Source organism: Melospiza melodia, chromosome 2 (genome assembly GCF_035770615.1).
Source record: "Melospiza melodia melodia isolate bMelMel2 chromosome 2, bMelMel2.pri, whole genome shotgun sequence".
Lineage (NCBI taxonomy): Eukaryota > Metazoa > Chordata > Aves > Passeriformes > Passerellidae > Melospiza > Melospiza melodia.
The window spans coordinates 136,471,081-136,493,327 of NC_086195.1; the positions used below are offsets into that span (position 1 = coordinate 136,471,081).

Consider the following 22,247-nt stretch of genomic DNA (forward strand, 5'->3'; position numbering starts at 1 on the left):
AAATTCACTCAATGAACTCAACACCAGTTCAGGCAACAAGGGCTGAAATTCACATTTCTTATTCCATGAATTATGGAAACCAGCACATCTCAGTTAATTTCGTGTAACTGAGCATCACTCCATTTGTACATCTAGGTTAGATCTTTCTGAACTTGGCATAACCTTTTAGCAGTGGCATTCCTTCTCTGGAGAATGTAGGCCCACCATTACCAGAACTTCATGACACACTTTGGAAATATTTCCCCTCTCCACCACTAAGCACAACGACAGAAATGCTAAGCACTGACAGAGGCAAAGCAACACACCAGGACAGCAAGGATTTAAAGGAAGCAAAGTATCCTGTGCCTGAACAATTTCAAAGAGAAAAGGAGGGTGTCAAACAGACAGCATGAGAGCTACCTCTACCTGCAGGTAATACCAGTCAATGGAACCACAGCTGAATGACTAAAACTCTCAGTAAGGGTTTCTTTTGTTAAGTATACCAAGAGAATATAAGTTTAGCCTCAGAATTTCCCAGATTCATGGAACAATTTTTTTGACATGTTCACATAATAGAACTAATTGCGCTGGGTCCTTCAGCAGGTCTTCAGACATTTACCAAGACATTTACCAGGTCTTCAGACATCTATTTTACCAAGAGCCTATACTAAATTTTAATTTTAAACAATGCTCAGATAATATTCACTAATTAGGCGCTTCCAAGAGCAGCATCTTGGAGGCATATTCTTTGTAGAATCAACAGGACTCATCTCTAACAACTGGCCTTCAATTTCTCAACGTGAGGTGCTGTAAGAACATCAAACTGTCATACTTGGGGAAGAGGCAGCCATAGGTAGAAATTTTTTTTTTCTGAATATTCCTTTTCCAGAAGAAAACTTATGTTTTTAACATTTTAAATACAAAGATCTCATCTTGTTGCACTAGACACTTTTCCTGAAGACATTATTTTCTTTTTAACCTGATGAATAACTGTATGAAACAAAGTTTCAGAAAGCACAAAGCAAAAGGAAGCCTGAGTGAGAGGTTTTAGATCTCTGACACTGAACAAGCCAAAAGGAGCTACCTTTTGTGGAAGGCAGAAAATAAGGGAACAGTTAGGATTAGATACTGGGAGTAAATAAAAGGTAACAGGGAGCTTGAAAGAGAAGTGTCTACACATAAATATTGAAATTGAACAGGGGAAGAAAAGTGTCTTCATGAGACAGGATGTCAGTTTAAGACAGTCCTCCATAAGAATGCCTTCTTTACATCTTTGAAGTAGTGAAGAAACATGCATAAATACCTGAATGTAAAATATTCAACAAAACAAAGCTGTTCCTCACTATTACAGTGAAACAGTAATCAGACTCCTGGTCACGTAATAAATTATTCTAGAATTCCAGGCAAATTCTCAGAGTCATCCAACATGCTCAGATCAGCTAACACTGCATAACAGAGCTGAGGGGGCCTCAATTCATTTTTTCAGAGAACACCAAGTTTTAATTTTAATACAGAGGCAACTGGTCTGCTAACAAAAAGCAATACCTACATATTTCCCTGCCTTTTTATAAATCTGGCAGCTATTAACACAATTCCAACTTGAATCTTTTGATGAGGGCTACACCAGACACACATTTGCTAGAGGTACATTGGCCCATGTAAGTACTTCCTCGGACACTTAAAAATTAAGGTCATCAGTGAGATAGTGAACTATGCTTTTCATGGCTAGCAATCCAAATGTACATGAGCTGGAGACTACAATAATGCAGGATATATTCCATTAAATTGGCAGGGTTCTAGAATCAACAGAAGTCTACTCAAATTCATGTCACTAAAACCAACAAAAATGCAGGCATATATGACATGGTTTTTTCATGAATATTTAGTTCTGCCCAGCCAATAAAACAGTCTGTATGAGACAAAATGGAAAAGGAAAATCCAGTTTTCCTGATGATACATAATAGGTGTGTTAAGTCTGTGACAGATCATACTCCAGTCCTTCTCCCCTTTCCAACTTCACCTAAAAATAGGATTCTAGCTTAGTCACCCTTCAACTGCCATTCCCAAACTTGTTAGAGCCCAACAGCTGCCTTCCTACTCAGCCCTATCACATGCACTTGACACCTCTTCACTTTCAACACCTCAGTCAGGTACCCACCACTCTTCCTCTTCAAAAAGATTGAAAAAGACAGAACCAGAAAGCAGCATTAATCTGACATTAACCAGATAAAAAATGGGAGATAAAAGTGGAAGAATGGTGAGTATTTGTAAGAATGAAGGGATCTCAGAACACTACAAGAAAGCTATGAGCCAAGTGACAGGACATCTTGGTAACTGATACTGCCACAAAAACCACTGAGTACAAGTTCCCATCCCTACCACTATAGAAGGAATGGAACTCCTCTCTCTCAACCCATTCATATTGCCAAGCACTTTCAGCAGCATTTTATCTAGCTCAACAAACTAATGTTTTTTGAAGACAAAGACTGAAGCTATGCATTACTATCCGTTTTCTTATTTATTCTATAAATTGAACTATTCAAAAAAACTTTCACCAATGGCTACAGGATCAGTAAGTTACAAAGCTGCATGGTCTGGTAAAACATAATAAGCCATGCACATTGCTATAGCAGAAAATTCTAACAGGCAGCAGTTTCTAACACCAGTTTGTAATTCCATAAAATGCAATTACACCACAGGCATTAATGGTTTTAATTGAACCAATTGTGCTCTAAGAGGTAAAAGACTAAAAATACATACTAAATTATACCAAGTCTTTAGTCTAAATAACACTTGAGACTTAACAAAATACTTGTGGGCAAACATATCACAGATGGTCAAACAATGTAGCACAGCAATACTCTACACAAACACTATCACTTAGGGATTTTTTTTTTGTTTGCTTTTTTAAAGCAAATTCTTATTTAGAGATCTGAATAATGTATATTTTGGTCAAGGCTGAGCAGTTCACTCTACAGATGCTGATTTCCCTTCATCCCAAAGAAGATACTCCTTCCTTGACTCAGGATCAGAGACAGGCATTCATCAAAAGAAAAAATTACAGATTTCTATTTTCCCCACGAACACCATTTGCAACATGCTCAGGAATGACAAAGTATTGAAAAGGGAACGTGACCAGAAGTTTTTCTTCCTCCATTTAACTATGTCAGTCCATCCTCCACGCTTAGGGCATTATTAGGTCCTACCACCACATTTTAGGCATTACTTCTCCAGAGAAGCCCTTTGTTCCTATCAAAGCACTCATTCAGCATTTCTCGAGGCTTTATGAAAGAGAGGGAAAACAATCAGATGTCTAAAGCACAAAGTTACATTTTGCAAGAGGTAAGGGACACAGCCCTTGAAAGCAAGAGGAACATTTTCAGAACTTGAGGCAACATCACGATTCATTTCATCGTGGATCTGGCAATTTTCAAGGTGAATTAGGATAATCATATTACACTGCAGAATCCAGTCTGATGTGACTCAAGCCTGTCTGTCCTTCAGCAAACCATTCCCTCCAACAGAAACGAAAAACAAAAAATGCACAAAGATCTCAGTATCAGCTACACTGCTGTGCATACCTGGTCACCATCCTGTGGGTGAAGGAGCACAGGGCAGGGCCGGAGAGGCAGGTGTGACCCCCAGCAAGGCATTGATGAGCAGGAACAACTAGAGCCTCTCCAAAAGACAGCTTTTTATTTTCTGCTCTGTCTACCTATGGCACACAGGCAGGGCCTGAGAGATGGGGTTCTTCAAAACAGATGAGCAAAAGCTAACTTGAGGAGGCATGGGCTGCTTACATCCGCTCAGCTTTTAAGCTATCTACAGGTACAGATAGCTGAGAGCAACTAAAGAAAATAATGAGCTAGGCTGCACTCCAAGGAAAACGGGGAAAGCAGACCAGAAGCAACAAGGTTGCATCAAGTTACAGTATTAAAAAAGAATTTTCCACAATTTGGGTAGCCAACCACAGGGAGAGGCTGCTCAAAGAGGCCGAGGAAACACATTCTCAGAGACCCAACCCAACAAGGTCCTGAGCAGCCCAATCTAACAGCAGAAATGGTCAGTCTGTGAGGGTGAGAATAACCTGGACACCTGTGCAGCCACAGCTACAAAGTTCTCCACTAACAATCACCTGGCCATGCTAATACCCTGCCACAGATAAGGGAGCTGATAGACCCAAGCCCAAAGGGCAACTCAGCAACTTGCTGATGTCACTGCCAAGATTAAACACCAAGTCCTTTATTTCTCAACACTTCTACTAATAACTTTTACTTGCAAGATAAAGGGAGGACTGTTTCACATCTTACTGCACAAGGCATAATATAATGATGTTCACCAACAAATGCTTAAAAGCTTTGTTTCTCAAGCATCCTTAATCCTCTGTCAAAAGCCCCAATTTTTATTTCTTTAGGCAATACACATTGTGACAATTATAAGCTGTAAAATTTCCATGACTCCATGATGATTTGGTTTAATATTAAGTAAGGTCAATATCATTGCAAACTCTAAGAGATTCACACTACTACAGGAAATGCATCCACATATATTGTATTTGATAAAGTCTATTCCACTTCTATTTTTTCCCAAAGCTTCCTAATCCAAGCAAGTAAAATATTTCTCATGCTACTGAGTGCCAGGCATCAAATCTGCCTGCCATTCCCTTCATCAGGAAAAACTCAACCACTTGAACTGATAGACTGCATGTACTTTTTCTGTCTAAAATATTCAAGGGTAAAAATAAAAATGTCACTGGGCAGGGGTATCCAAAACAAAGTTAGAGAAAGTCAGTCAACAGTAACAGAAGGAATAATGAACAGATTGTCACTGGTTCAGCAGTTGAGTGGCACCATTTCTACCCAGTTTTCCTACTCTACAAAACTAAATTAATCGCTAATTTAGTCCTTCTGTCCTACCTATGATGAGGTTATGGCAAACAGTTGACAAACAATCAACTCTTAACACACAGATTTGCTTAACAGCACATATTCCTGGCAGCTTCATCACAACCTTTTCCTGCAGCACTATGGTGTGGACAACCAGATCCACCGAGTTATTTAACGAGTCCCACACCACAGTCATGGGGCACAGAGCCACCAGTTAAATGCATCAGGATCCTTCAGCCTGGAACAAGGATCCCATAGCTCCACATGGCTAAGGATTCCTGACACAGTGCACACAGTTGTGCAGGGCTGTTCACCACCTCTCCCAGCAAAGGAACTGGACATAAAGTGAGCAAATCCCATAGACTGGAGGCCCCGAAGAACTGATTATTCACACAAACAGCATTAAGGCTGCAAAACTCCTTTCTCCTGGGCACTCTTGACAAAACACACCCAAAGCCTTTAAATACATACTGAATCACAATTCATAGAAACCACAATGAGCATTGCAGACACTAACAGGCATTTCCCTGTGCTTACAACTTCTCCTCCCTGGCACTCTCCACCATCCACAGGATGAGCTGCTTCTTTGGGCTTAGAATAAATCATCCAGTTTATCACAGATTGCCACAAAATTAATTTCAAAGAATAAAGGAAAACTTAACAGGATACATGCTACCACGGTAATTCTACAGCAAGTGACGAGAAAGTGACGAGAAAGTGACGAGAAAGTGACGAGAAAGTGACGAGAAAGTGACGAGAAAGTGACGAGACCATCTGAAGCTCTCTGCTCCAGATGCACAAAACCTGAGGACAGAAAAGTTTTGCAAACTCAATGTATTCAGTACAGTCACACTACCCTCAAATATACAAACAGCACTATCCACAATATGACTGTTTTGATGGCAGGCACATTCAGGGAGCCCAAATGTTTTAATGGATACTTTTATTAAGAGCAAGATCCGCCCATTTATTAATTCCTACACCCTGGCTCCCTACTGTAAAAATTAGGTATTTTACAGCACTACATGTATATGGCCAGGAGCTTGTCAGGAACCACTGTATAAAACCCTCAGCTGTTCTGTCTTTAAGAGATTAGTTTGAGAAAATGCTCTGCAAGTCAGACTAATAGTTTACTCAATCCTTAATCCTATTTTACAAGATCCAGACTTACCACTATTCAATACCAGAATGCAACAGGACACCTGGTAACGTTAAAGCACGTAGACTATAGGAACAGAAGAAAAAAAAAGGCAAAGACTGAAAAATAAAAAAAAAAAAATTATATTTCTTTTTACATCCCTCACACACAGAGGCTTTTCCAGACTTCTGGGACACAGGGCATTAGTCAATAATTACAATTATTTTGATTGCCAGAGGACCATTAGTGAAACACAACATAAATGTGCAACATAAAAGCTCCCAATGACTGTGTTCAATCGGCGGGTGAGGTTTCAGCAGCTTTTCCAGGCCAGCAGCCTGGCTCTGCAGGATTCAGGCCTCCTCCTACCCAGCCTGCTACTAGCAAACTCTCACCCAGGCCCTGGACAGAGGGTTGGTGTCACAGCTCCCAGCGAGAGGCACAGAAAAAGGGATGCTCAGCCCAGCAACCTGGCACCAACCTAATGCACACTCTGCTACTTCATGCATTGCAGGTCCGTCAAACAGCTGAGCTGGCGGTTCAGGGACACCTCAAAACATGCGCCTGCAGGAAAATTCTCTGGAGAGACGAGATTCAGGAGCAGTTTATTCACAGATTATTGCAGCTAAACTCTTTTGTTGGTGACAGCAGCTCAGTGCATCACTCTCAATCCTGATTGCATCCAGCTCTGGGATCCCCATCACAGGAAGGGCACTGACCTTTTGGAACGAGTCCAGAGGAGGCCACCAAGCTGATGAAGCATTTCTCCCATGAGAAAAGGCTGAGAGAACTGGGATTGTGCAGCCAGTGAAAGAAAAGGCTTAGGGGTGACCTAACGGCACCCTTACAGTACCTGAAGGGAGCTTACAGGAAAGATGGGGCTAGACTATTTGCATGCAGCGACAGGTCAAGGGGAGACAGGTTCATGCAAGGAGTAGGCTCAGATTAGATATTAGGAAAAACTTCTTTATTGTAAGAGTGGTGGGGCACTGGAACACGTTAACCAGTGAACTTGTGGTTGTCCCATCCCTGGAAGAGCTCAAATGCAGGCTGGATGCAGCTCTAAGTAACCTGAACAAGTGATGGGTGTCCCTGCCCACGGCAGGACGACTGGAACCAGATGATCTTCCAGGTCCCTTCCAACCCCAACCCTTCCGTGACTCGGTGATTCTCGCAAGCTGTCCCGGCTGCGCCCCACGGGCCCGGCTGGCCCGGGCACCGCCTCCCCCCCTTCCCCGCCGCTCTCGGCAGGGCCCGCGGCCGCAGCCCCGGGTCCGAAGGGGCCGGCCCGGCCCCGCCAGGCCGGCGGAGATGTCCACGGGCCGGGCCTCCCTGCAGCGCCCCGGCCCGGGAGGCCTCGCCGAGCCCCGGCCGCGGATCCGCCGGAAGGGAAGCGGAAGGGAAGCGGAGCCGCCCCGGCCGAGGGGAGGGGAGAGCGGTGAGGGGGAGGGGACACGCCCGGCCCGGCGCCCCCGGAGGCGGCCGCTCCGCGCTGCCGTACCTGCGCTGGAAGTCGGTCCGGAAGGGCTCCAGGTAAGGGTCCCGCTCCAGCAGCTGCTTCAGCCTGGGCGGCTCCGTGCTGGCGGCGGCCATGTCGCCGCCGCGGGCTCCGCGTGATCCGCGGTGCCGCTAAATACAGCCGGGGAGGGGGCCGGGCGGGCGGCCGGGAGCCCCTGCCTCTCCCCGCCCACCGCCCGGGGCCGCCCCCGCCGCCTCTCCCCGCCCGCGGTGTGGCGGGGCCGGGGCTCCGCGGCTGCGGGAGGGACGCCGGGGATGCCCGGCCTGGGCCGGCCTCCCCTCAGCGATGGGCTCGGTCCCGCAGCCCCGCGGAACATGAAGGGGCCGCGGAAAAGCGCCGACCTCCAAACCCCATGGGGTGACAGCAGAGGAAATAAAAAAACTTGCGACACAAAAAAAAAAAAAATAAAAAAAAATAAAAAAGCATTTGCGGGAGCCGACCCGCTCGACAGGAGGGGGATGTCTGCCTGCCGTGGCTCGGCAGTGCCCCAGTTTGTTTTCTTAGTGGCTCTTTGATGTCTTTTTCAGCGTGTCGGATGCCCGGGTGAACTCTGTGTTCCCACACACACAAAGCCCACTGCGCACCCCGGCCAACAGCAACACCCCCCAAAGCAGATTTGGCATCATCGTGAGTGCTGGAATAAATTTCTCGGCTGTTTGATAGGGTGCTGACGTGCTCACAGACAGCTCAGCAGAACAAGACTGGGGACATCCCTGAGTTCTCATAAACTCCGTGTCTGCACAGCAAAATGTTGCTTTGTCAGACACATAAATTCCAAACGTGGTAAGGTTAGTCCAGCCGATCCTAGTACAGATCAAAATCCGGAATAGCACAGGTAGATTGCTGTGGAAGTTTTTGAGCTAACAGCAACGTCTTGTTTTTGGATAGGTCACCAAATATCCAGGGCAACTAATCACCAGCCTGACCATGCCTCTAGGCCAGCGTTGAGCACTTTTATTTAAGGTCCAGCAATTTTGCTTTGTTTTGATAGGTAGTGAGAAAGTTTATTTAGAGGCCTCTTTTGAATGCTTTTCAGACACAGTTTAGAAACTTTTCAGCTTCCAGACACCTTAACTCATTCCCACAACCATCTCCAAAATTGTTGTCTTCAGTTTGAGACTCATCCCCCTATCTTGGCTTCCTCTGAATTGAAGTGCTGTTTCTCCTGTCTGCCAGATGACTAACAGCACCGTGTCTGATGAACACTAACAGTTCATTTATTACTTCTCCTAAAACTGGCTACAGTGAAAGTTTCCATAATGATTTGTTTCATCAACAGTGCATGCACACTTAGCTACACTCTATTTCCTTCCCTGTAGCAGTTTCTGACTACACAGGCAAAAGTCCAACCTTTAACTTCAGGAAGTTAAATTCTGCAAATAGCCCCTATAACAGACAAAGCCCCAGTGATATATTTAACACTTTGTGAACCAAAATATGAATAAGCATACCATTTGTATCTACTCATGTTTCATTTTACAACTTGGGCATGATTTTATCTGCCTGCTTTGTCACAAGTAACTGCAAGATACTAAGGCATATGTTATTTTGATCACTGATTACACCATGATCCTGGTGTTCCCACCATGAGCTGAGGTTGGCTCTCAGGACAGTGCCATTTAATCCTCTACCTGGAGGCAAAACGGACAGTTCAGACAATGAATATTGTCCCAACAGCTGAATGTGTCTTTGTGCATTTGTCAGGGATGGATACAAAGCTGCCAGCTGCTGCTGCCAGTAGAAACAGAAAGAGGAGGACTGTTGGGAATAACTGCTCTTTTACGGGGACAGCAGTGGATCACATAAGAATGGTGTCTAAGGCATGTGTCTGGCACCCAGTTACCAGCGGGGCTGGAGTATATCAATTATTCCAAAGTAGTCTTTCAAAGGATGTTCATGTTTAAGTTATGTATCCTTTAAAATTTTGCAGAGTGGTTCTTTAGAAGTAACTGTATAGTTAAATTTATAAAATCAATTTAGATGTCTTTTTAATATGCAAAGTTCAAAGATAAACCTAAATTTTGAAGAGAAAAATGTCCACTCCTGTCATGCAGCACCTCCATTTTGATTCACTAATATATTGCATGTGCTTTGCAAAACATGACAGAGATGATAAACCATAGGAACTAAGGGAAAAAATCTTTCTTCAATAAGGCACTGGTCCAGATTCTCCCTCATCAATAGTTTATTTTCATATTTCAGCCAGAATGGATCTGTGAGTTCTCTTACCTCTGACTGGCTCTTACAGAGCCAACACCTGAGCTCCAGGTTCTTCTAAACCAAGTGGCTTACAGCAGTTCTGGGCCCTGGTCCTGGCCTGGCTCTGTAAAATGCTTGTCTAAGTTGTCTTTGGGGTACAGGCTTCTGCTCTGCAGCTAATATAGAGATTTACCTAATCCCACAGTTTAACCTGTGTGAGATGGCAGGTACCAAAGGCAGCAGGACATTTTTTAACTTTCTGACAACATTGAAGAGTTGCTGATCTCTCAAAGTGACAAGTCACAAGGCATGTCCTTTGTATGGTTCAGTTCAATACTTAAAGGCTGTATCAAGACTTGTTATCCTTTTAGTTTGGGCAGAACTCCTCCCAGCTCCTTTTCCTGAAAGTCTTTTTACATCTGGTGATGGTTGGCCCACTGTGTTTGTTTGCATATGAGGAGACACATATTTTTATTGGCATTGCACCTACCCTTGACTTCCAGATGAGAGATAGTCCATGAGCAAGAGCTGAGAACCTGTGACTTGTGCCTGTACTGGATCTCATCTTGCAAACTATCAAGAAAAGGTGTTCCTGTGGACAGAGAAAGGAAGATTTGTGCTTCAGTGTTCCGGAAAAATGGATTCTTGAAGGCGCCCCTGTCCTTTAGGGACATTTCAGACATCTGAGCATGTTATGGGTGCCAACCCATTGCAACCTCCCACTTCTGGACTGGTTTTTTCACATTCAGTTCCTAACACAAAGTGGAGTTCAAAGAGTAAAGGAAAATTAGCTTATTTTGCCACATCAGCCAGCCAAGCCTCCCCATGTTATTTGTTCAAGGATCCATAAGAAATAAACTGCACAGTTGTCCTTCAGATCCAAAGCAAAGCCCCCCTTAAAAAATAACTATCCTTTATCTCAGTAGTCTTCCCAGAGGGGTCAAAGATTGTACATGGAGCTGTAGCTCACTGCAGGGTGGCTGTAGTAGGTGACCTTTAAAGGTCCCTTCCAACACAAGCTATTCCATGGTCCCATGAGACTTATCCCTATCTTTGGATTTGCCAAGGTGAGACACATAGGAGAAAGGAAATGGTCAGCGTTGCACAGCTGCTGCCAGACATCACATCACTGTTCCATAATTAAAACTTTACTACAGCAAGGATTCAACTGATTGATTACATGTGAAGAACAAAGCATCTGTCCTTGAAAATTGCAGCAAACAAGCAAATTGCAACAGGTATCTTTTGGTATGTCTATTAGTTTAGAATTTTAAGTTTGGGGTTTATTAGAAATGTAGGGTATTGATACTGTCTTTTAAGGTATCACCTTTCCCCTGTCATGTTTCAGGAGCTTTACACATCTTCAAAGATCAAAACAAATACACAATCTGAAACACTAAAAAGCCAGTTTCAGGGTTGTAAGAGTCCAGTAAGCAGAGTTGATGGAAATGCCGTTTTCACTTGCCATTCAGAGCAAAATAAAAACACATTCCAACAACCTCATGGTCCTAAATAATGTTTGCTTCTTGTTTTCACAATACTGCAGTGTGATTATGCTTTCGTGTCCTTATTTTGTATAATAAATTATAAAAAAATGTAAATATCTTTCAAAGTTGTTTACACAAGACACTTCAAAGTGTGATACCAAGTTTAAAACACCCAGATGTAGAACAATATTTGTTGTGAAAATGTCTGTGAGTCTTACTAAAAAAATCAACTAAGAATTTGTAAAACAGTTCACAGATGCAAAACACAAATAAAACCTTCAGGAATTTGATAATATTTTGGGTGTTGCAGATACTCTGTCTGTTGTATGCCTTCTATATTTCTCAAAAGTAATTACTGCCAATAGTAACAACTTTCTACAACTTACTACAATTTCCTGGTGTTTGCATATGTGTTTATGCATTGGAGGAAGAACAAAAAAAAACATTCTGGACTCTCTCCTTAATGCCATACCACAATACTTTGTGGCTGTCCCCTCTGTTTTTATCAATGTGTGTTTATCTCCAACACTTAGAAAATAAGCAGCTTGAGCTCTCTGGGATAGTTGCCCCAGAGGAACATTCTTGCAATTATTGCAGCAGCTCCTGTAACAATATATTACATTAAACAAGCAACTTATTAACACTTGCCAAATACTGTATTCCTTTTATCCAAACACTCAGAACTGAGAATGAAACCCCACAGCATCAGCAGCAATTTTGTTTTCTTGCTGTTCATTGTCAGGTCTTTCCTAAAACCCTTGAGGAATGATCTTACCTGGGGTGTTTCTTGGTTTCATAGTCCTGAAGCATTCAGGCTGCCTGGCCTTTTACTCAGAAAAGAAAGTGAGGTTGCCAGATAATCATTCAGAGGGTAACACATCTAATCCTTGGGGAGGTCAAGTGAGGTGAGAAGAAAGGAGATGCATACTGCTAATGCTCTGACAGCTCTGTCAATATAAATTCATTAGTATGTATAGAAGTATTTTAGATTTCAAAAAGCAGAATAGTACCTCAGTTGTATTCATGAACTCAAGGCTCTCCTGAGTTTACCGCAGGAAAAGCAGGTGGATCTGGTGCAAAGTGTGTGTGAAATGCAGAATTTTTGGACGTCCAAAATGCTTTCCACAGACAGCCTTTTAGATCTTATCAGTATTAGTTCTGGTTTACTTTTTAATGAGAGTTGGTGGCATTTGACCCAATTAATTCTCAGGTATGACCAATAGTGTATTGAGTGAACAAAAAGATAGGGCAGGGACCAGATCCTTAATGCTACATTCAAACCTTACCTGTAGTTAGAAGAAAACACTAAATATGGAACTTAAGAACTTTTTGTTACTCCAGTGAATATTTTGACACTATCATTTTTCAAAATATTGGATAGGTTTGGAAAATAAACCAAAACCCAACACCCTCATTAATAATGCATGTCTCACTCTCTCTCTCTCTATATATATATATATATCCAATGCATACTTGTTATGCAGAAAATGTGTTAGCACACAAAAGGGTCGGAGAGTATTTAAAAGTGTACAGTATTTAAAAGTAAAGAGTATATAAAAATACATAAACTATGTATTTTTTTGTCTTAGAATATCCCCAGTACTGGAGATAGGTTCCAGTACTGAAGGTTCAGCCTTCACAGTCCCAGTGATACAGAGCTACACTTACAGGTGTGTAATCTGGTGCCATAGTTGATTGTACTGTATGCAATACAATTTTCTATAGGAAATTTTGTATGCCTTGGTGATTCACCTTTTCTTCTTGGAGCAAAGACTCTACATTTCAAAACTCTACATTTCTATAAATATAGAAATCTTTATCCAAGACAAATATATGTCATTTTTGTAGAGAACGTCAATATTCATGGATTAGGAAGAACTAATCTGTCTTCACATAGTTTGTTTTTTTTTTTTCTTGCTTAGAGATAAATCCTTTAGGTAGGATCCTTTTTCTCTTATTAGAAAGATTTATATCATGCTCATTTTTAAAATCAGCCATGGCATTTCAGTTAAAAGAAAAGTGGTATGACTTTCACTTTTTCTATATGTATGCAGCTTAACAAAATTATACAGTAAAGAAAACTAAGTGATACACAGCTTCCAGAATGGGTACATTTGGAAGGGTTTGATTAAACTGTGTTATCTGTGAGAAATAAAAGGGGCAAATATAATTAATTGTTATCTTAGTTACCCAGGCACCCAGCACCTCCTTCAGTATGAACTTCTGAGGATATACAGGATTATTAGCTGCATTTCTGTTTGCTGAGTATTTTATATTGAAGTACATACTAATAAAACAACTACTTCATTACTACTTAGTATGAAAATTTGCTTCATATTATTAGATAAATTTTTTAGATAACAGTTTTTTGCAACAAGGAGCTAAATATTTATATTTTAATCCCAATAGCAATCTTCACGGGTAATATATTAATTACAGTCATGTATTATATGGCTAAATTTTGTTTTTTTCACGTTAATGCATACCAGTTCCATTAGAATTGTTTAAGTGCTGATGCTCAGTCAGTTGTGCTCAGTTTCAAACACCCTTCCTTTCTGATGTCTCTCTGAATGTTGTTTTCCATTACCTAATTCTACTTAAAAGATGGTTAATATTGGTGACCAGTCTCATTTTAGCTTAAGCAGCCACTGAGTGCAGATTTCCTCTTGCTTGTACCGTCAGCCCCTGCATTAGGGCATCAACACACATCATCACTGCTCACAGCAGTTCTGATTTCTCCTGCTTGAAATCCTCCTGATTTCTCCCGCACTTCTTCGTTTCTTTCTGCATGATATTATCTTCTCAGGCAGCATCCAGCCTCTCTCTTCATTTTCCACTTGTCCCATAGTTCCACCAGGAGGGCAGGCATCCCTGAGGGGGGAAGGTTCCCTTTAGTATCTGTAAAGGTGGGGCATGAGCAATTAGTTGCCTTTTTCTTTATGCCAGTCTTCAGTTAGTGATCAGCTCATTCCAGGATCACTTTGCCAGTTTTCTTATTTTGTTTCCATGTGTTCTAGGTCTGACTATTGACTTTCTGCAATATGTCCTACTATTGCATATGTGCATGGGCTATTTTCTGCCCCTTCTCACTTTGTCATCCCCCTTTTGCCACCTCTACCAGAGAAGAATTTATGATAGTGAATGCTGACAAAAAAGGAGCAGTTTTTATAGCATCTGAGTCATGCACCCTGATGGACTTTTTGTTTTTCTTGTCTGCTATTATTTAGTGTCCCCTAGATCACTTCTTCCCTCATATGGGTTGCCATCTCTTTCTGTACTGTTCCAGTGTGTACAGGCCCTAAAACTAAATATGTTTCTGTGTCCAAGACATCCACTACAGGACTTAAAATACACCCTGGTCATAATTCAAGGCTTGCCTGTCTCTACCTCATAAACTTCAAACAGAGACTGACAGCTTTTTCTGGTCCTAATATGTCTCTGCTTTCTTTTGGCTTTGATCCATCCCCAGGTGATACAATCTTTCAAATTGTGTGCCTCCTTTTCCAGCTTGCGGAGTGTTGCATATCTGCCCACAGCTGGCAGTTGCGACTGCAGGAACAGCTGGATTGCAACAATCTGCATCTCCAAGTCTTGGTCCCTGCTGAATGTGCCATTCCCTCAGCCCAGCCATTTCTTCTACAAAAGGAGAGGAAGGCAGGTGTTTCTAGGAGCAGAGTGGGCATGTGTAGTAAGAGGTTGGATTTGGTTTTCTCCTTCCTTGATTTCCCTATCAATCTACCTGATTTTGTCCTTTACAGGTAAAGCCATAATAAAAAGAGTCTGTACTCAGCTGGCTCATGAGAAAGGGACAGAGACAGATCTCTAATCACACAGGAGTATGATCAAAGGCTTTTAAAGCAAGTGTAAGCAGATTTGGTGCTTTCATTCAGTATCCACCTATCAGCTTGCTCTGACTGCCATCTGTTTTCTCCTGTTTCTCAGATTTTCAACAAAGTTTCCCTGTCCCTCACAAAACCTGCTACTTGCCACGGCAAGGTTTGGCTGGGGTGAGTCACAGCCAGATCATAAATTGATGTAACTACTGTCTCTCTGCCTGCCTTGGATTGTTAGTGATCCAAATTTATTTTATTTTATAGTAAATGAGATAATGGCCAGAAAACAGGACTGCACACCTGATGCATTTGTTCCCAGTCTTCTGTGATGACTTTAGGCTTCCTCCTACAAAAGTTTTTTCAGAGGCTTGGTTGTTCAGCAACCCAACTAGAAGGCTTCACAGTTTGTTACACTGAAAATCTTCTTTGCTACACCATATACACACTGATAAGAATTTACTGTTAGTCCAGTAAATATTCTAGCAGTATAATTTTTTTTGATTAATGCAGAAAAGCCTCACTTTTGTGATGTTCTGGTCACCTTTCCACCTGCTTCTAAGTCCTGAGCTTGGCAGTCTTCCTGATGCAGACAAGAGATGGGACTTTGTAAGTCATGAGCCCCTGAGACCTACACAAGAAAAACAGTGATGTTTAGGCTGAGGGATTCTAATTCCTCAGCTTTGGGTAAGTTTGCTTTTATTTTCAAACCTTACGACATCTGCTTCCCTCTTACCTATTCCCAGCTACTTTGAACATTGTACAATATCTTTACTCCTGGGCTCTCAGATTTCTACCATCCTCTGCAATTTTATTCCTCTATCACTCAACCATTTACTTTACTATAACCAGTAGTTTCAGCAATATGAACCTGTAATTCCTTAGTGGAGAATCCAGGAGACAGGTTAGAGACAGGTTGATTTTTCAAAATTACAGCAGTTTGGCTGAAGTGCACAGTCAGCAGAGCTGTATAAAACTGGAGGTCATTGCATTGTTAAGTTCAAATTTGTCATTGAGCTTCTCAGGAAAAGCATCTATAAATGGAACACATCATGAATGTTTATACTGTTCAAAGGCCTGTCTTACAGCCTGTCAGCAATTCAGTAATTTGTTAATATAGAATATAAAAAAACTTAAGCCCAGTATCTCTTCCAATTTATTCTGCTTTTGTAGTATTTACCAAATTTATGCTAAAATCTCAACAGATCTTATGAAAAAACTTATATATATGGGTTTTGGAGCCATGAGCAAATCAGCTCATTGTGCACTAGTCCTACATTAGCCAACTGTTGATAAATATGCAGTAGAAATACTTAAGTATTCAAAATGGTATGTCCTGGTAAAAAATTACAAATATTTTTATGTCTTCTTTTATTCCAGTTCTTTTTTCTCAAAGAATTTGAAATGTGAATAATTATGTTGGGATAAATGAGAACCCAGAGACCTGTAGTTATTCTCAGGCTCTGGAACCCATCTGCCATTTGCTTGGTGCTATCATACCAACTCATACCACATTGTTCCAGGCAAAATTATCATTACAGATTTATATTGTTATAGGTTATATATATCTTATTATAGATATATAATAATATATTGTTACATATTGTATACTACATATTTTTATATACATTATTATATTTTTTATAGATATATATTTTTGCTTTAATAAAACCCTATAAATTTAATATTTTTTTAATCAGTGATACAGTTCACTGCCTTTGGTCAGTCAGGTTGTAGTGAAGTAGTAGACATAAAAATACTCTCTATTAAGAATAGTACACTAAAAAGTAGGAATATTTTCAAAGGTCTTTCATGCTTTATCCTCATTAAAGCTTAGTGTCATAAACCACAGAGTCCTCTCCTGACATGTGTCTTGGTTGTCATTATCTGGTTTTTTTACTATCTATGGTTAAGGAATTAACTTGTGCAAATAAAGAGGTTTCTTCATTCATAAGATAACTGTCCACACTGTTAGAATTATTTTTTCTGTTTCTTTCTTCTGCTGTTTCAGCTGCACACAGTTAAAATACTGAATTACTCTTTAAATTAATGAATTATCTGTTGCTTCTTGACCTAAGCACTCCTGCAGCTGTCTCCTCAGCACCTCCTGTGTTGCCATCTGATTCAACACGTGCACAAGGAACACTTGCAAAGGGAGCTGAGTCATTCTCTAAATCTGGAACACCATCCTCAGAACACAAAACCTTCCTCTGCAGGACTTAAGGGCAAGTATTAACTGTGTCATTCTGCATAGGATGTTTTAGCTTCTCTTACTTTAAATTACTAGTGTGTCTTACTGAAAGGCACATAATTTAGCTGTACCCACCAAAATTTTCTTTGTGACATTTGTGTTGCAAAGTGCCAAATGTTCTTACTTCTGTGTTCCATTTCCTTTTCTTGTAATTAATTGTAATTTCAGAATAAACTCACATCTTCACTGATTGTTTTTAGTACATACATGTAATTTCTGTGAACTGTGACTACTTTGCTGTCGTTCTTGAGTCTCAAGGAACGTAACCTCCTGTACAATCAAGCTGTTATTCCAGTCAGAACATTGAAAGATGCTCACTGTGAATATCAATCTGACTCAAGTCATGTGATATACCTAACATTTAAAAGGGCTGATGAATGAGGACATGTATTAGACACCCAAAAAGTGAGGAAAAAGTAAGATCAACTGTTTATGTCTTATTATTTTCTTAGCACTATAAAATATCATACACATTCTTTGAATTTTTAAAATGAAAGACTTGTGTCCATCTTTTCTCTGTGTTTGCCAGAAATGTGTGCTCTGGTATGTTGCAACCACTCTAGCACTACTACAAGTGATTAATTCTTGGATTTTTTTCATGTTTATGTCCAAGTTGCTGGGTTACTTGCAGCTCAGAAAAAGATTTACATGAAGACTTGTGAAGAGCTCTGTATATGAGTTATATTACATTGCTCAAAATAAAGCTTTTCAGCTGACTTCTTCAGTATAATTCTTTTTGTGTGTTAGGAATTTTCATGCTAGTTCTGTTTTTGTAAATATTGCCTTTATTAAATTTGTAATATCCCAAAGTAATACTTTTTGCTTTAGGTTTATTTTCTTGATTTATGTGCTCGCAAATTTTTCTTCTCCCTCTCCCTTGTCTAGTTCTTTTTTGATTTAACACTGATTTTTTCCCCTTTGTTTTACAGTAAGTCATGTGGCATTGACATCCATAAGAAATTTCAAATTAACATGGAAGAAAATTAAACAGCATATCAATGGATGAGATAGGCATGATGGTTTCTCCATGATGTCATTGCATATTGATGGAGGCACAGCACTATGAAATATGAGATGCAAATGCCATCAAAATACTACCCTGGTTTTGCAAGGAGCTGCACAAGGAGCCATTCCTTTTCTGCAAAAGGAAGGCTTGATTATTTATAACTGTAAAAACAAAAACAGAAAAATAAATGTTTTCCCTTTTCTTAACTTCCTTTCTATTCCACGACATATAGATATTCCTATTAATTTTAAAAAGGTAAACTATCACCTCTTGTCTCTGTTTTTCTTAAATCTAGAAATGTTTTGCAAATTTGTTTTAAAATAGTCAAATGTCTTGCCCTGTTTTTTTCATTTTTAGAATAAACTGAAATGTTTCAGCTTTTGGTGTCTGTCCTGCTTGTTCACATGATTTCATTTTTATATCAGGGTTCAGTTTTTCATAAACATCAAGACCTTTTTCAATACTGAGTAACTGTGGTGGGTTCTGTTGTTTTGCTGTACTAAATTAAATTAATTTTATAACCTATTCAATACTCAGAAACATGGAAACAAGTTTTTCTCTTAGTTTAAATCAGGTACACTATGCCTTTAAGGTTAATATGTTTTACATAGTGCTTTGCATATTAACTGAAGAAGGTTTGATTTGTTTTATTCTTTTCATTCTTTTAAAAAAGTCTTGCATTGTGTATTATCTCTGTTAGTAAAAAGTATAAAATCTTCTCTGATAACTTTCCATTATGTTCGAGAAGATTCAACAAAGCCTTTAATTTCTTTTGTCTTACATTATAAACCAGGATAGTTAAGGGAAAAAAAATCTTTCAGGAACATGGTATCTGCTTGTAAATATAATACTGTCATTCATCATTAGAGATAACACACAGGGGTTATAGCTGTGTGAGCTATTTAAAAATCAAAAGCAGCACACTCAGAGTGGAGCCATGTTTGAAGGAGCAGTACATAAAAGTTACCCTCAAGAACATATCGTTCTGAAGGGTAACCAAATATAATTATTTCATGTGGTGCCACATAATTGAGATGAACTTGGAATTCCCCCTCTTGTAGCACTTCTGTCTCTAAAGTTTGACAGGGTAAGGTTAAATCTCCTTCTGTCACGGGTTGGGAAGTACTTCTGGTGTTAAGAATAGCTCATTAAAGGGGGATGGAATGCCTCATGTACATATTAATTACCATAACACTCAGTGAATGTGTCTTGGCTGGCAGAATGACATACCGTGCTGCTCTGTCAATGAAAACTGAGTTTCTTGTTGGTTAAAACTAGGTCCAGTGAAATAAAAACATGGGAAATGGAGCAAGATTTTTTTAAAATATACATTTTTGTTCTAAATAAGTCAGCACCTATTTCTTTTTAGAGAGAATTTGAATTGAATGTAGAACCATGATAATCTGGGACTAGAGTTTATATCTGGAAAATTGAGTGCCTTTATCTTGTCTCAACTGAGTTTGCATGATATTCCTGTTACCTGTGGATACTTAGCACACTGCCACAGCCAGACATTTTGACATGGCTATTCAAATGCCATTCTGAGTGATTTTTCTGTAAGGCTATGATTATCAAGACCCAAAAGGAACACTAAATTACTGAGCATGTTCTTCAATTTGACTTAATATTCCCAGAAATGTTTCTAAGCATTCACTGCCTGTCAGAGAGCAATGCCTTAATATCCAGTAGCACTGTGTCCCATGGGATCAGAGCAGTTGCTGGACCTTGCCTCTGCCTAATCTCCTCATTGCAGTCTGTCTGAGTGACAGGGCTCTGCCCACGTATTACTGTAGCAGAACTCCCCTGAGACACCCTCCTTTGAACCTGAGGAGCCTACAGCAACCCAGATTCTTTATTTCTGAATATAAATCTCCTTCTCATGAGTGTATCCCTTTAATGTCTGGCTTTCAGTACATCTGATTCTTCCTACTTTGAGTGTCCTACAGCTAGCAGGTTTTGATGAGCCCCTAAGAGGCGCCTCTCTGTTTCTAACCTTATTAACACAGGATGATTTGCCTCTGTGTGACAATTCTCTCTGGGTGCCACACCACTATGCGGGACTTGTGATCTCTCCAAGAATTGTTTTACAGAAGAAAGCAAAATGTTTCTCCTTCTCTAGCTTGGTGAAGAGTTTATCCACTCCAAAACATGCAGGAAACCATCCTGCTAACAGTATGCCAAGAGCCACGGGTGCCCTGCTCAGCAACCACTGTATTTTTCACTGCTGCTCTGGAGATGCATCCCCCTGGCTGGGTTTGCCCTGAGTTTGGATTGTAAAACTTCAAACTGGAATGCAAACTGGAGGAAGGCAAAGTTAACAATTCCACCACTTCTTTTTTCATAACTTTTGATGTATTCATGGAAATATTGCCAATCACAGTCTGAGCCCCTGCTTCCTTAATAAATTTCAAGAAAATTCACCATGCAAATAGTAAGGAGATGAAGTGAGATCTCTATAACATTCCTGAAGCAGTTATTCCCCCAAGTTCTAGTCAAGTCAGAGGCACTTACCCTGCTGGTGAGCTTTCACTCAGCATAAGGAGGGATCAAATAACTCCTTTATTAGTAGAGAAACCTTAGCCTAGGTTTAACTACTGCATCAACTTAACATGATTATTTGTAACAGGATGATTCTTTGTAGTGTTAGAGATAGCAAAAATAATTTTTTTGTAGGACCTGGTTCTTTAGCCACCCCAGGCAGCCATCTTATGTTCCTCTCTTCTCAGAGAAACATCTGTGGGATAAAGGGGGCAGTCTGAGGCCTCAGGAGATTTCTCAAAGCCCAGCTCACAGATAAGACAGTTTACTGTAATTCATTTCCTAATCTTCTTCATACTGCTCTACCACGTTATTCATTATTCTCACCCTCAGGACTTATTTTTTTTTCAGCCTGCCATACCAAAAGGCAAGTTACAGACCTTATTTAATCCTGAAGAGCAGGGATGTTAATTGGGTTGAAAATAGTAATGATGCATCTAATTCTGTCTTATCTGTGCTGCTCATCCTGCTCTCAGGACACCTGAGTGTTCCTGCATCCCAGAACAGAGCCTTGAACACGTATTTTTCTGTGTTACACCCAGCTTCTCCCTTGACCCATTATCAATGGTACATTACCCAGTGACTCAAATATGAATCCCACAATATTTCCTCTCATTCTATTTCTGAGTAAGAGCAGGTACATGCTCAAAACATTTTTGGATGTATATTGCCTCAGCTAAAGCATAATGAGCTTCACGAAAAGGAAGCAGCTTAACCAGCCCCACCTTAGCTGAAACCACTGTCACCTTTACATTTCAGACTTTTATTTGGTGTTTCAGCCATTTCAATTATCAGTCAAGGAGGGCTTTAAGTCCACAGCATAATAATACTTGCAATTACTGGTAAATAGCATTTCACAGCACTAACCAGTCTGTCCTTACTACATCCATTTCGGGCAGGCAAATAAATGTTATTATCCTCATTTTACAAACACATTGATTAAGTGACTTACCTAAAGGCCACACATCAATTTCAATGTCAGTGCCAAGATTAGCACAGAGAAACTTCTGCATTGCAGACACAGAAAAAAGTGACTGCTATTATCAAGGCCACCCCCTTCAGAAATAAACAATCATTTTTCAGCTGTATAGTCAAATGGCATTTACCCTCCTCACATCCCCCACATGTTTTGCCCTCCTCAAGCTGCTCCCTGATGATGGCTCAAAATGGTTCCTAAATATGTCTTTAACATGGGAAGCTCTTCTATCTGCCTCCTGCTTTTAACACAAGGGCTGGAAAGCACTGCCTGGAGAATCTGGAAAAGTCCCACAGTGGTGGCTGAGCCTATGGAGGCACAAGGCAAGGGAAAGGGAAAGGGACAAAGGGCCCATGCTGCTCTCCAAAAGGCTATGTAATATGATAAGAGAAAGCAGCAGGAGCAGGATTAGATAGAAATTAGGATGATCTTTTATAG

General features: G+C 40.5%; 1 protein-coding gene and 1 long non-coding RNA gene across 9 annotated transcripts in view; one reads left to right on the forward strand and one right to left on the reverse strand.

Annotated features, from left to right (window-relative positions):
- Nucleotides 1-7,635, reverse strand: part of GBE1 (1,4-alpha-glucan branching enzyme 1) — a 138,893-nt gene extending 131,258 nt beyond the window's left edge. For 2 of the 3 annotated variants that reach the window (XM_063150067.1, XM_063150066.1), the window contains exon 1: nt 7,505-7,634. In XM_063150067.1, coding sequence (XP_063006137.1) covers nt 7,505-7,596 — 92 coding nt within the window. In that variant the 5' untranslated portion in view covers nt 7,597-7,634. Of the gene's footprint in view, nt 1-7,504 lie in introns of all 3 variants that reach the window. The other variant, XM_063150065.1, reaches the window with a different exon arrangement.
- LOC134414860 (uncharacterized) lies at nt 7,449-18,664 on the forward strand. Of its 6 annotated transcripts, none has more exons than XR_010026857.1 (6): nt 7,459-7,536; nt 8,050-8,310; nt 10,225-14,903; nt 15,552-15,725; nt 17,117-17,705; nt 18,219-18,664. It is a non-coding gene; the product is annotated as an uncharacterized LOC134414860 (long non-coding RNA). The 6 variants fall into 6 exon arrangements; XR_010026859.1 differs by having other exon boundaries at nt 8,050-8,149; XR_010026860.1 differs by having other exon boundaries at nt 8,050-14,903; nt 17,050-17,705.
- The last annotated feature ends 3,583 nt before the right edge of the window (nt 18,665-22,247 follow it).